The 13,221-nt window shown below is 50.5% G+C and overlaps 1 protein-coding gene across 1 annotated transcript in view; it reads left to right on the plus strand.

The window, feature by feature from the left end:
- Positions 1 to 13,221, plus strand: part of LOC123375939 (proton-coupled amino acid transporter 1-like) — a 43,615-nt gene that overhangs the window by 14,599 nt on the left and 15,795 nt on the right. Inside the window, exons 7-10 of the mRNA XM_045027380.1 lie at positions 1,517 to 1,735; positions 2,378 to 2,476; positions 6,101 to 6,267; positions 12,851 to 13,020. Coding sequence (XP_044883315.1) covers positions 1,517 to 1,735; positions 2,378 to 2,476; positions 6,101 to 6,267; positions 12,851 to 13,020 — 655 coding nt within the window. The remainder of the gene's footprint in view (positions 1 to 1,516; positions 1,736 to 2,377; positions 2,477 to 6,100; positions 6,268 to 12,850; positions 13,021 to 13,221) is intronic.

Below are 13,221 nucleotides of genomic sequence, written 5' to 3' on the forward strand. Positions count from 1 at the left end.
TGTGAGAATGCCGGAAACAGGCTTAGTTGGGTTTTATTCAGATCAGTGTAAAGTATTACTCGTCTGGGAAAGGGTGGAGGAGGGGGGAAGAGGGGAGAACAGCCTCAGGTTGCTCCAAAGAGCTGGGCCGTAATGTCAAGATAACCAGCCGCCTCAGGAGGTGGAGAGAGGAGGGAGGGGATCTCCCAGTCACCACACTTGGGAATACACCTGAATGAATTCCTGGGGGTTTCATATCCTTCCCAGCATTATGTTGCCTTCTGTCTTTTGGAGGTGTCCTGTCTCTCTTTCCACAGGGCAGTGAATTAGTATGTGAAGTGGCTGCTCTGCATCACTGATCTCTCTGTATGATGGGCTGTTTTTTCCTTCACCTCACAGACTGTGTCATACTCGGTTGTGAATAGAGGGCAGGTGGACAAATGCAGCCAGCTGTTAGTTCGCTGACCGGCTGACACTGCTATTTCGAGGCAGGCTTCCTTCCCTGGGAACCCATGTTGCTTTAATAATGGAGCGATCTCGGAGCTCCAATGCTGGCTGAGCTATAAAGGAGCAGACCATTAGAAATGGAGTTTAGATGTTGGCTTATTTACTGGCTGAGAGTGGGGAAAAGCCCTTGGCTGGTTTCAGAAGCCCATATTTTGGGGGCATTCTTTTACATGATGGTGAAGGTAATCCTCCTATGAGATCTTGAGCATTAGGTCTTTGCACAATATGTGTTTATATTTTGTGCTGTGCTTCGCCACCCCAGGAGTGGTTACGGCTTGGGGAATGCATTGTATGCTAACACCAAAGTGTCTTTAATCCAATCATGATGTGGCATAAAAAGGAACAGTCTGTTTCTGCTTTATGCAGCGTGTGTGTGCGCATTGAGTTCTTTACTAAAATATACTGTGCTGTCTTTTTAATAGACTAGTCATGGGTTGGCTAAAAAGAGTTATTTGCAACTTGTTTGGAAATCCTAGCTGAGCTGTCCAGCAATCTGACGGATTTACACTTGATGTGATAGGCCAGGTGTTTGTCTCAAGTGTCTTTGAGGATCCAGGATCTGTGACCATGGCAGGGGGTGGATGCTCTTGTGTCTAAAGCACAGGACTGGGCTCTGTTCCCAGCATTTCATCGTGCATGCTGTATGACCTCGATGCAAGTCTGAGTCGCTACACCTCGCTTTCCCCATCCAGGGACCATAACGCGTCTTGCTTGGGAGTCTGAGTTTCGTTTTGGTGTTTACAAAGCTCTGTAAAATTCATATGGAAGCTGCTATAGAAGTTCAGTGTTTTCATAGGAAAAACCACGTTAAATGTCCCCTTCCCTCCCTGGGTTATTAAAAGAACTTGCAGTATTTAAGTTTTGCAAATGCAGCCTCTCTGAAAGATAAAGGCTGTGTAGCTCTTAAATTGTGAGACCATAACTGTGTGGCTAGGACTCGCCATCAGCCACGCGACTCGGTTGCCAAGTTCAAGTTATGACAGGGAACAGTTCAGGATCCAGGGGTTTTTTTTTTGGCTTCTCCCTCCAGGTGATCTCTGCAGCAAATGGCACCACCAATGACTGCCATTCCAACAAAACCACGGCGCTGACTCCCACCATGGACTCCCGGTTGTTCATCCTCTCCTTGCTGCCGTTCCTGGTGCTGCTCGTGTACATACAGAATCTCAAGTTCCTGTCCATCTTCTCCATGCTGGCCAACCTCGCCATGCTGAGCAGTCTCCTCATGATAAACTGGTATATCCTCACGGTACGTGTGAAGCCGAATGCCTCTCTAGTCTAGAGACCTTCCTGACACCTTCCAGACCTCACTTCAGGGACTGCATATGATGATCTTCAGATGTTTGAGAGCCGGGCGTGCCGCTTGGGGCTTCAGCCCGGCGGGATTCTGCCTGGCTCATAGGGCAGGGATGTGTGTCTTGGGGACCAGGAGCAGGGCTGAAGCCCCAAGAGCCCCCCTCCCACTGGCCAGAAGCTCTGAGACCCGCCACCCTGCTGCAGGGCAGAAGCCCACCCTGCCCCAAGTCTGGTAGGTGGAGAATCAGGGGGGCATGGAGGGCTCGGTGAGCTGCATTTTTACAGTTAAAGAGCCCCAGTTTGGCTACTCCGGCATTATATGAGCTACTCGTAGGGGCTGCCGCAGGTCGAGGAGGGGGGGGTGTACACTGGAGTAGTTGGGGTACTGTAGGTAAAGCATTAGGTGCACTGGACAGGGGGAAACTTACTCCACTCTTGCAGTGCCGGGTGTGCACCTGCTTTCAGGAGCTTTCTAGTCCATGTTTTTGCTGAGTGCTTGTGAGCTGAAACTTTGAGCAAGTGCCACAGAAAAGAAACCTTTTGGAGTAGGCCTCGGTTTCTCTCTTGCATTTAAATCCAAGCTGCTCTTTCCTAGGGCATTCCGGATCCCAGCAACCTGCCTCTCGTAGCGGGCTGGAAGACCTACCCTCTCTTTTTCGGCACGGCTATCTTTGCTTTCGAAGGTATCGGCGTGGTAAGTGTTGGCTTGTAGGCAGTGCAAGAACCAGCTGCTCTGTGTGCGCTCGGCAGTGTCTGTTCTGTATGTGCTGAGATCTCTCTGTGCTTGTAAGCCAAATGTTTGACCTGGGTGACTGGTATTCATCGTGTAGTCACTGCACAGACAGTTTCCCTCCGTCTAACCTCGTTGCTACTGGGGGAATGCAGGGGTATCGAGCCCTTTCAAGAAATCTTGAAAGACCTTTATAGTAAAGCAGCAATTGTTCGATTACTTCCTCTTCCGATCTAATACTTTCAAAGCTGGTGTTCTGACTTAAAGACCTTGGGGTCTACCTGTGTGGCTTATAGGAGTGAGCTTCCCTGAATATCTCTACTGGGTTGGGTTTTAAAGCTGCCTTGCTGGAGACAGAAAAGACAAAGTGACATGAAGATTGGACTGCTTGGTCTATTCCCTCCACTTGAGTAGCCTGCTGTCTTGCAGTGGTTCCGGTTTAATTTCCGGTGGTACCAATTATGTTTGTCTACTTCCTAGTAGGTGCTGTAGAGGAGGAGGAGGTGGGTGGGTGGAGCACTTTTATTATCTTGGTTAAACATCATAGGCTATTTCCCAGAGCTCCCTTTCTAAGAGGACAGCTGTCTTCAGTTTTGTGTTACCTGGCTGCATAAACACATGAGCTGGAAGCACCAAGTCCATTAAGAACATAAGAACGGCCATACTGGGTCAGACCAGTGGTCCATCTAGCCCAGTATCCTGTCTTCTGACAGTGGCCAAAGCACAGCTGTTCAGAGGGAGTGAACAGAACAGGCAATCATCGTGTGATTCATCCCCTGTTGTCCACTCCCAGCTTCTGGCAATCAGAGGCTCAGGACACCCAGAGCATAGGGTTGCATCCCTGACCATCCTGGCTAATAGCCATTGATGGACCTACCCTCCAGGAACTTGTCTAGTTCTTATCTAAAACACCAGAGTATTGACACAATGCGCTGCACAGAACTGTAAAGCAAGCAAGGGGCGGTGGGAATAAAAGCTTTTTCTTTGGCTTAGTTTGCTGCTGCAACAGCTATGCTGCTGTGCCCTGTTGGTGCACCCTCTACAAACCACTGGAGTCTAAGACATATAGCCGCTATCAAAGGAGCTCACAGAAGTCTATATTTGAAAACCCAAAAGCACCACTGACAAATCAACTGTAAAAGAATAAGACCGGCCAAGAAAGAATTTGATGGGGAAGCTAGCTCAGGACACAAATACTAGTAGAAAAAATTTAAGTCCATCAGAAGCAGGAAGCCTGCCAAATAGTCTCTGGGGCCAATGGGTGATTGAGGTGCTAAAGGACCCTCAAGGAAGACCAGGCTATTGTGGAGAAGCTAAATGAATTCTTTGCATCCGTTTTCACGGCAGAGGATGTGGGGGAGAACCCCACACCTGAGCCGTTCATTTTAGGTGACAAACCTGAGGAAGTATCAGAGGGGTAGCCGTGTTAGTCTGGTTCTGTAAAAGCAGCAAAGAATCCTGTGGCACCTTATAGACTAACAGACGTTTTGCAGCATGAGCTTTCGTGGGTGAATGCATCCGAAGAAGTGGGTATTCACCCACGAAAGCTCATGCTGCAAAACGTCTGTTAGTCTATAAGGTGCCACAGGATTCCTTGCTGCTCAAACCTGAGGAAGTCTCCCAGACTGAGGTGTCAGTAGAGGAGGTTTGGGAACAAATTGATCAGTTAAACAGTGGCAAGTCCCCAGGACCAGAGGGAATTCACCCAAGCGTTCTGAAGGAGCTCCAGTATGAAATTGCAAAACTACTAATGGTGCTATGTAGCCTATTGCTTCAATCAGCCTCTGTACTAGATGACCGGATGATAGCTAACTTTTGTTGAAAAAGGCTCCACTGCAGAAGTAGTGCTGGCAGTTAGAGACTGGAAAAACTAACTTTGGCAAATTGGTTGAAACTATAGTAAAGAACAGAATTATTAGACCCGCAGATGAACATGGTTTATTGGGGAACAGGCAACACGGCTTTGGTGAGGCAAGATTTCACTTTACAAATCTATTACAATTCTTTGAGGGTGTCGACAAGCTTGTAATAAGGGTGATCCAGTGGGAAAAGGAAATTGGACTTTAAGAAAGCTTTGACACAGTCCCTTACCAGAGGCTCTTAAGCAAAGTAAGCAGTCATGGGATAAGAGGGAAGGTCCTCTCATGGATCAGTATCTGGTTAAAAGATGTTAAACTAAGGGTGGGAATAAATGGCCAGTTTTCACAATGAAGAGGTAAATAGCAGAGGCCCCCCCAGGGATCTGTATGGGGACCAGTGCTGTTCAACATATATTCATAAATGATCTGGAAAAGGGGTGAACAGTGGGGTGGCAAAATTTGCAGACGATAGAAAATTACTCAAGATAGCACTGTGTTTACAAAGTAGGGAAGGCATAGTAGCTTCCTGTAAATAAAACTTGACGCCTGCTAACTCCTACACAACTCCTTTAGCAGCTACATTACCTGTGGCCCAAGCATGAGAATAGCAGCCGAGGCTGTACAGAGAAAGCACATGAGTTTAATGGCATTCTGGTAGATCCTGAGTGAAGTTCATGTATAACTTACAGGGGTGCAGTGCTGGTACTTTCAGCAGGAGATGACATGGTAAAGCCAGTTAGTCTTAAGGAATGAGGAAGAACGCAAGAGGGGGTTTCCTTTCATCTATTAAGGGGAGAAGGGGGTCTCTTGAAACCATTTATTGTGAAGGGGCGGAATGGAAACCTACAGGATTCACAAAGGTAGTTAAGCCAGTTAACAGTTCTAGATATAGGACAAACTAAAATATAATTTTATCATCTCAGTATAGACTAGTCCCACCCATGCGATAGAATTCTTCCCCACCCCCAGCAATCCCAGCCAGTAGCTCTCTGAGAGCCAGCAGTGCAGGGAGACTGGGTGGGACAGGGGGATGGTGATGATGCCTGCCTCTGGAGTGGAGTGTGGCAACCAGCTGATGCAACAGAGGAAATCTTGCCCAAGAGCAGGATTTAAGGCGGGGGAATATGGCATGGGTGTCTAACCGCACGCAAAAGGTAGCGGCAGGGCTTTCGGTGCTACGGTACATTGTGCGGCACTCTCCTCTTCTTTTGAAAGGTTGAAGGAATGAGCTGACCCCATTAGGATTTGACCATATGATTCCTAGGAGTCTGGATACCTCATGCCAGAGTCTTAAACCATGTAATCCACCTCTGGGGCCTGCATTCACCCTACTGTTACCTTCCCAATTCCTTAACTCCTCTGCAGCATAGTGACTTGGTTAGTCTCTGCAGTCACATGTGTCCCTGCTCCTTTTCCTTGGGTCTTGCTGCAACACGGCATAAGTGGGGGAGGTTCCCTGTGATCCAGGGAGCATCTCGTCCTGTGCGGCTGCTGCACTGTTGGCAAACGGCTAAACCGCAGCAGTTGACTGTGTGCCATGGCTGCTCCTCACTGCTGCTTAGGGTCTCCTCTGACTATGGGGCACAGACCCAAAGTGTCTTCCCGAGCCAGCCCCGTGCAGGAAGATACTGGCTCAGAGGTGATGTGCTAGACTCCGAACCCCTGGAGGTGAAGGGTAGGGAAATTAATTGTTTGGTTTTTTTCCTTCTCCTCCTCCTCCTCCTCCCAGGTGCTCCCCCTGGAAAACAAAATGAAGAATCCCCGGCACTTCCCAGTGATCCTGTATGTGGGAATGGCCATAGTCACCATCTTGTACATCAGCCTGGGGACCTTGGGTTACCTGCGATTTGGAGCCAGCATCCGGGCCAGCATTACTCTCAACCTGCCCGACTGCTGGTGAGTCTCCAGTCAATGCTATTTACCACTTCCCGTAACACAAGAACTAGGGGTCACCAGGTGACATGAATAGGCAGCAGCTTAAAACTAACATCAGGAAGTACGTCTTCACCCAGTGCGCAGACAGCCTGTGGAACTCCTTGCCAGAGGATGTTGTGACGGCCAAAATATAGCTTAAGAAAGAAAAAAAGAATGAGATGAGTTCATGGAGGAGAGGTTCCGTCAGTGGCTATTAGCCAAGATGGCCAGGGATGCAACCCCATGTTCTGGGTGTCTCTAAACTTCTAACTGCCAGGAGCTGGCACTGTACAATGGGGTGGATCACTCGATAAATTGCCCTTTTCTGTCCGTTGCCTCTGTAGCACCAGCTACTTGGAAGGCAGGATCCTGGGCTAGACGGACCATTGGTCTGACCCAGTGTGGCCGTTCTTGCGTTCTGTGTGTGTGGAGCTTGCATTTCATGTGATGCCGAAAGGGAATCGGTGGCTGTAATTGGTCTCAGTGCAGGGCTGCTGAGGGGAGGAGTGTAGCTTGACCACACTTGCCTGCTGTCCAGAGGAGCATGTCAGGGTACCACTTGGCCTGTGGTCTGACTGACACTTGTGTATGGCCCTGCAGCCTTTGCCCTGTCCCGTGTCTGCTGTCACTTCCTCTGTGGCAGGAGAGCGAAAGTGAATGTCTCTGCCATTTCTGGAGAGATTTGGCTCTGGCTGTCCTGGTCTCTTCAGCGTACTTGTAAGAGTAGCCCAGACATTCTACTGTCATGGAGCCCGCTACTTGTTTCCGTCATACGTGGGTGCAGGGGAGGCAGGGTTAATACGAACACGGCACTGCCTATCTCAAAGGAGCCATAAGCTGTGAAATGCCTCAGTGACATGCAGCCAGTGCCAGGTGTGGAGTGTAGCGTATCAGGAAGGGAAGGGACAGGGCCGCCTGGGGGATGGGGGGGAGTGGGGCAATTTGCCCCAGGCCCCACAGGAGCCCCCATGACAGTTTTTTGGGGCCCCTGGAGCGGGGTCCTTCACTTGCTCCGGGGGCCCCGGAAAACTCTCGCAGGGCCCAGGCCCACGGAGCTTCTTCCGCTCCGGGTCTTCGGCGGCAGGAAGACCCCAGGCCCCCTGAATCCTCTGGGCAGCCCTGGGAAGGGGAGGGGAGGTTTTGGCCAAAGTCACCAAGGGAAACCTCTTCCATTATGAAAAGTGCCATTGGAGCTTTAATGTAAAGGTGGTCTCCAAAAGACAGGCACTAAATTGCGTCTGTATAAGGACTAAGCTTGGTTCTGGTGGGCCTTGAACCCATAGCTCCGGAGCGGGTGCTTAGATTGCAGAGCTTTTCCCCTCCGGGCTCACGTCTGGTACTGTCCCTTTCCTTGGGATACTGTGCCTCTCTGCGGCGAGTCTTCCTTTGTAAGTGGAAGCTTTGCTGGGGTTTCTGATTCATCACATGCAATACCGAGGCGGGTGTCTATCAGGCTCCAGTCCTGCTGCAAAGATATACATCTATCTCCACCCCTTTGGACCAGACTGTCCCAGAGTTTTTACCCCCACCCCTTCATTAGGGAGCTGGTGCTTGGTGGCCAATGAGAGTTATTCAGTGTCTGCAGGGTGACTGGCCTGGAGGTTACCGGGAAAGGTGTGAGTGGGAGACGGGTTGTAAGCAGGGCTCTCTCTTGGCCTTGGGTAAAACATTTAATTTTGCTGCCTTAGTTTCCCTGTTTTTGAAGTTGGGGTGATATGGCCGTGAGAAGTAAGGGGGTCTTAAAGCACTTTGAGGATGAGAAGTCCCAGGTGTTTCTACTAGGCTTGTGTCGTGCGTTTCAGTCCAACACACACTTCATTAATTAATCCAAGGCAACACATAGCTACAGTTCAAGCAGGGGGCTTGCAGGAACGGCTTGCGTGTGGCATTCTAACTGACGGGTGTCAGTGAGCAACCTGTGCTGCCTCACGCTTTACCAAATAGGAATTTAATCTAAATAAAAACTGGCTGATAGGCTGACGTTGGGGAGTGTCTTGTTTAGGGGACCAGATGCCCCGATATTAGGGGCTTTGTCTTAAATAGGCACCTGTTACACCCCCAGTTTTTCACCCCCTAGTCTTGTCATGGAGAGTGAGATTAAAAGCAGAATTGCGTGGCCCCCGGCGGGGCCAGACAAAGGTGCCTAGCAGCTGCTCCAATCAAAACCCTCCAGCTACAGAGCTGCCGTCTCTTTTTTGTAAGAGGCGGGTTTCAAAGGACTCGGAGGAATGATGGTAGCGGGGAAACAGGAGAACAGGAACTAATGAAAAGCCCAGTGCTGTCTCCTAGCAGGTAGGGGCTGTGCTTTGCAGCTTGTTTGGAACGTGGAGGCTGTGATGATTGATTCCATGAGATGCACAGATGTGAGGCTTTTGAAACTGTTTGTTTTGAGGTTTAACATTTGCCAGCCAAAGTCCAGGAGAAGGAATGTTGTGTAACTCCCTTTTTGTCTCGCATTTCTGACGTTGATTTCCACCTCCGCCACTCAGGAAGGTGGTTGTAGGGGGAGATTTAAGTGGGCCCCCCTTCCTGGGAGGACAACCTCCCTTACTAGGACACAGAGTGACTCCAACTTCTGGTCTCTAAAAGTGAAACGTCTCTCCTCGCCTCGTGTCAGCTCAGCTCTGTTCCTCCTTCCCCGACTCCCCAGGCATCACAACAAGAAATGGTGGAAAACCATATGCTTTGCCGGGTGGCGGCGTGCTGTTGATACAGTAAGATGCTTAGCTGTGAGGACTTTAAATTGTAAGCAAGTTACCCAAATTTACTGTTCCTCTGCTAGTACTGCTTCAGAATCATCTTGCAAATGATCACAGAATGTTAGGGTTGGAAGGGACCTGTCTGCTTCATAAGCCACCTTGGGACATGCAGGGTTCCAGGCCAACGAAGGCAAAGAAACGGCACACTTTTAAACTTCGAATTATTTCCCAGACCATTCTTGCCAGTAGCACCCTGGCTCATCCCCTTGGACAGTACAGTCTCTGGGGAAATGGAATCCTCTACACCTTGCAAGCAGAGCACTTAATATTTTCATAGCACTGCGCAGCCATTGATTAAATTTCCAGACAGAACACTTGGATCAAGTTGTAAATAAGTATCGGTAACTTGGAAGTATTACAAAAAACAAACTTGGGATCCTAAATTAGGGTAAAAACTTTGTTAAGTGTGGAAATGCTGAGTTAAGGTGGCTGATGAATGTCTGTCCTTGGAGCATGTGTCCCAGCCTGCTGTTCATACACAGAATGGTTTATTCCCCATAAGCTGGTGGGTTACATCAATGGAGGAATGCAAGTTGTGTAACCGCAGCATTAGTGGGATGCTGAGCAGCAATGCCAGGTTTGCGGCAGTTGAGGGCTTTGCACTGTTCCTTCATTTCCAGGGGTTTATGGCCGTGGCTGTGCAGAGTGAAAGCTGAGCTGTTGTGACACTGACGGCACCCTGGGTGGGGGCTGGTGTGGACGACGGCCTCAGTGGGAGCTCTTGGAGCATGGCCTCGAAGGTGGACATGTCTGCCCCTCGGAGTACAGTGACTGCACCTCTCGTCTGCAGGACTCCCTCTTCTTCATCATCCCTGAGTGGGGCCCATCCCTGCCGGGGGTAAGGGCTGAGCAGTCGCTAGCCCTCCTGGCCCTCTTCCTGCACTCGGGCTTCTGTTGTGCTTTGCCCCTACCTAGGGGAGCAGGGGGGAAGTTGTTGACTCCTTGTGACCTGCCCAGACTCCTGGGCCAGCCCTGCCCTGGATCCTTGAAGACCTGCATTGCATTGATACAAACTTCTTGCTTTAGGAGCTAGTTCTCTGTAGCCTTTTCCCATCTTTGGTGGTCACTGAGTGTGACACAGTAGGAATATAACCAAGCCCAGGAACGAGTGACTTACGGTCAGATGTTCAGAACCTCACCCCCATACCCGGATGTGGCTCATGCCCCAAGCCCCACCTTGCACAGGCATCAGCATATTTACACCCTTAAATTGGACTCTCGCCAATGTGAAAACTTTGCCTGTAGCTTTTTGTACGTTAGGCTGCCTTGATAAGTGTGGGCATTTTCAGTAGCTAGGCTATTCTGTGGGCCGTGTCGTCCGAATTCCTGAGTTATTCGCTATCGGAAGAAGACTGCATCAAGTGACTAGAGAATTTATAAAAGAGATTCCAGGCACATTGCCATAGGAATAACCTGAGGGAGATCTGTTCCAACATGTGCAGCAAATAGTTCCTGTCTCTAGCTTGCGCTTTGTACCTCACCTGTCCCCGTCACTACTTCAGCCAGGGTGTAGGTTTTTCTCCTGGCACTGCCACCATTGAGTTGATCTTCCCAAGCCAAAGCAGGAATGTCATTTCACCACAACCCCCATCAGGTTGTGTGTGGAGCAGAGAAGCAGCACTGCTTGAAACTGAGTCCCAAGGGGAAGAGTGATTTTTATTGTCTCTAGGTTAGAAGTGCCAAGTGCTTCATCCTCACACTGACGAGCTGTTCGAGGCCTCATTGATCAGGTGGTTCTCTCCTCATCGCAGCTGCCTGACTCCTATCTTTGAATCCCTCACTGGTGGGTTGCAATGCTTAAGAGCCTCTTGCCCATAAGAATGGTTCAGGTCTCTGCTGCCCCGTGCACCAGCCCTGACTTCACAGAGTTGCAGTTTCTCAGCATACTTTGCTTTGGTACCTTGTATGATTACTAAGGGGCAGCACCTCCAGCCTGTAGAAGCCAAAGGATTGTAAAAAGGTGGTTAGCCCCTCCTGCCTTCGCTGGAGTTTTTGAGTCTCCAGCTTCCCTTTGTCTTCCCCCGTGCCGCACAAGCGCTGTCTGGCTCTGCTCTCCCCTGCATGTTCTTCTTTCTCCAGACAGGCGCACGCACACCAACTGGAAGCCTGATCTAGATTCACATGCAATGCTTGGATCTAGCCAGCTGGTTGGCCCAGGTAATACAACACTCTTATATAAAAGGCCGGTTCTCCTGCCCATGGATCCCTTGACATTGCACAGCGATTGGTGTCCCCTAGCCATCCTTGGGCCGAGATCGGCGTCGTTCTCGTGCAGAGAAGACAAACTCCTTCCCTTTGTATCGCTGGCGTCTCACTGTAGAATGAGTACTTGGCGAGAGCCCTGCTGACTTGGGGACTTAGCTAGGGTCTCTCCCAGGACACAGCCTGCCCAGCACTGCTATTTTAACAGTCCCGTCCCCCAAACCCTCTGCGCCGAGCTCCAAAAATAGTTGTTTTTGTTTTTATTTTTAAATCGAGCAGGTTAAAGTGCAGGCAGTGGTGACGTCCGCATTGCGTTTAGCTTCCTAAGCCCGTGCTAATCCTGGCAGTGCAGTCCTTCCACCTAGCTGGGGGGAAAGGCAGTAATCAAAAACTGTGAAATATTCATGTTGAAAGCTGATAAACCGCTTTGAAGGCAGCCTTGATCTTTTTATTGTAAGGCACAGAGTAAGATCAGGCTTGCCGCAGAGCGAGGGGAAAAGTAGCTTTTTCTTCCTCCCGCAAAGAACCCAAATTTTGCTAGCGAAGGTAGGGATGAGAGGGAGCTCAGGGAACAGGTAATAAGAGACAACTTCTGTAATTCAGTTTTCACCAGCAACCTACACTGGCTGTGAGCCAGAAGTCTGATCAGCTGGTTCCTCCGTGAGGCGACCTGTGGTCTCTGCCCATTTCCTGGTGGATGGGTGGCCAGGTGCCCCAGTGGTTAGTGCCCTCATAGGGGTTAACCTCCCTGCATTCCTTAAAGGTGGCCCCTGCAAGCCAGTGCCCGTTCTGTGGCTGAGTGAAGGCCTTCGCACTCCAGTCGGCAGGAGCTTGGTGGACAGTGTCATGCTGTGTGTGCACGTGCTCACAAGTTCAAATCCCTGGCCCCTGCGACGCAGCCTGAGGAGGGTATGAAATGTCCCCCTTTCTGAGCCGTGGGAGAAGACTCACATGCAAGCAGCAGAGCCCCAGAACTGACTAGCAGCAGCCTGCTTTAAGCCAGGGGCTGAACATGTGGTCTGAGGAGCTTCCACGGAAGCCAAAGGTATTTAGGTGCCCAGAGATGCAGCGAGGCATCTAGTGGGATTTTCCAAACATTCAAAGTAGGTTCTGCGCCTAACTCCCCTTGTTTTCAATGGCAGGTACGTCCCTTAGACAGTTTTGTAAATTCCCCCAGGCACCCAGCTGCACCTTTAAGCACTTAAATACCTGTGTCAGTCTGGCCCGTCGTACCTTCACGATGGGCAGGGCGGGGTCAGAGCGCTCGAAATGCTCGTCCTCGATAACTCCGGTCCTGTTGACTCCTAGGGCACCACCCCACACTGAGATCTCTCTCCTCGCAGATACAGAGCCATCTGGCCAGAGCAGGTGCCTTTCTGCTGTGGGCGTAAGGCTGGTGCTGCCCTGTCTTGGGAATGAGCTGCTCGCTTAACCAGGGATCGCGGGGCAGGTTTCACAGCCACAGGGATTAAGCCCAGCTCTCTTTCCCGTCCAAATTCACTCTTGTCGCAGAGTTATTTTTATTTTGCTTTGTCTTAAATCTGCCCCTGAGGGAGCTGGGGTGTGAGTGGAGGTGACTGGATTTCTCCCTGTTCCCTTTGCAGGCTGTACCAATCTGTCAAGCTGCTCTACTCCATTGGGATCTTCTTCACCTACGCGCTGCAGTTCTACGTCCCTGCTGAAATCATTGTGCCCGGGGCTGTTTCCCAGGTGCCGGAGCGCTGGGCACTGTGGGTCAACCTGCTCCTCAGGACGTGCCTCGTCTGCGTGACATGTGAGTAGGAGCCAAACCCGTTGGGTTTGCTTGCCTTCTAGGGAGGGGATGGGGTGCCAGCGCTGTGGGAACCCATGGGAAAGTATCGGCAGCGTATCCTTGAATCTCCCCCATTGCTTACTGGCCGCTCGCCTCCTCCACGCAGTCGGACGCCCCTTGGCACAGTTGTTAGACTCTGATCCCACTCCACAGGCTCTCCTG

This window comes from Mauremys mutica, chromosome 8, assembly GCF_020497125.1.
Source record: "Mauremys mutica isolate MM-2020 ecotype Southern chromosome 8, ASM2049712v1, whole genome shotgun sequence".
Taxonomy (NCBI): Eukaryota; Metazoa; Chordata; order Testudines; family Geoemydidae; genus Mauremys; species Mauremys mutica.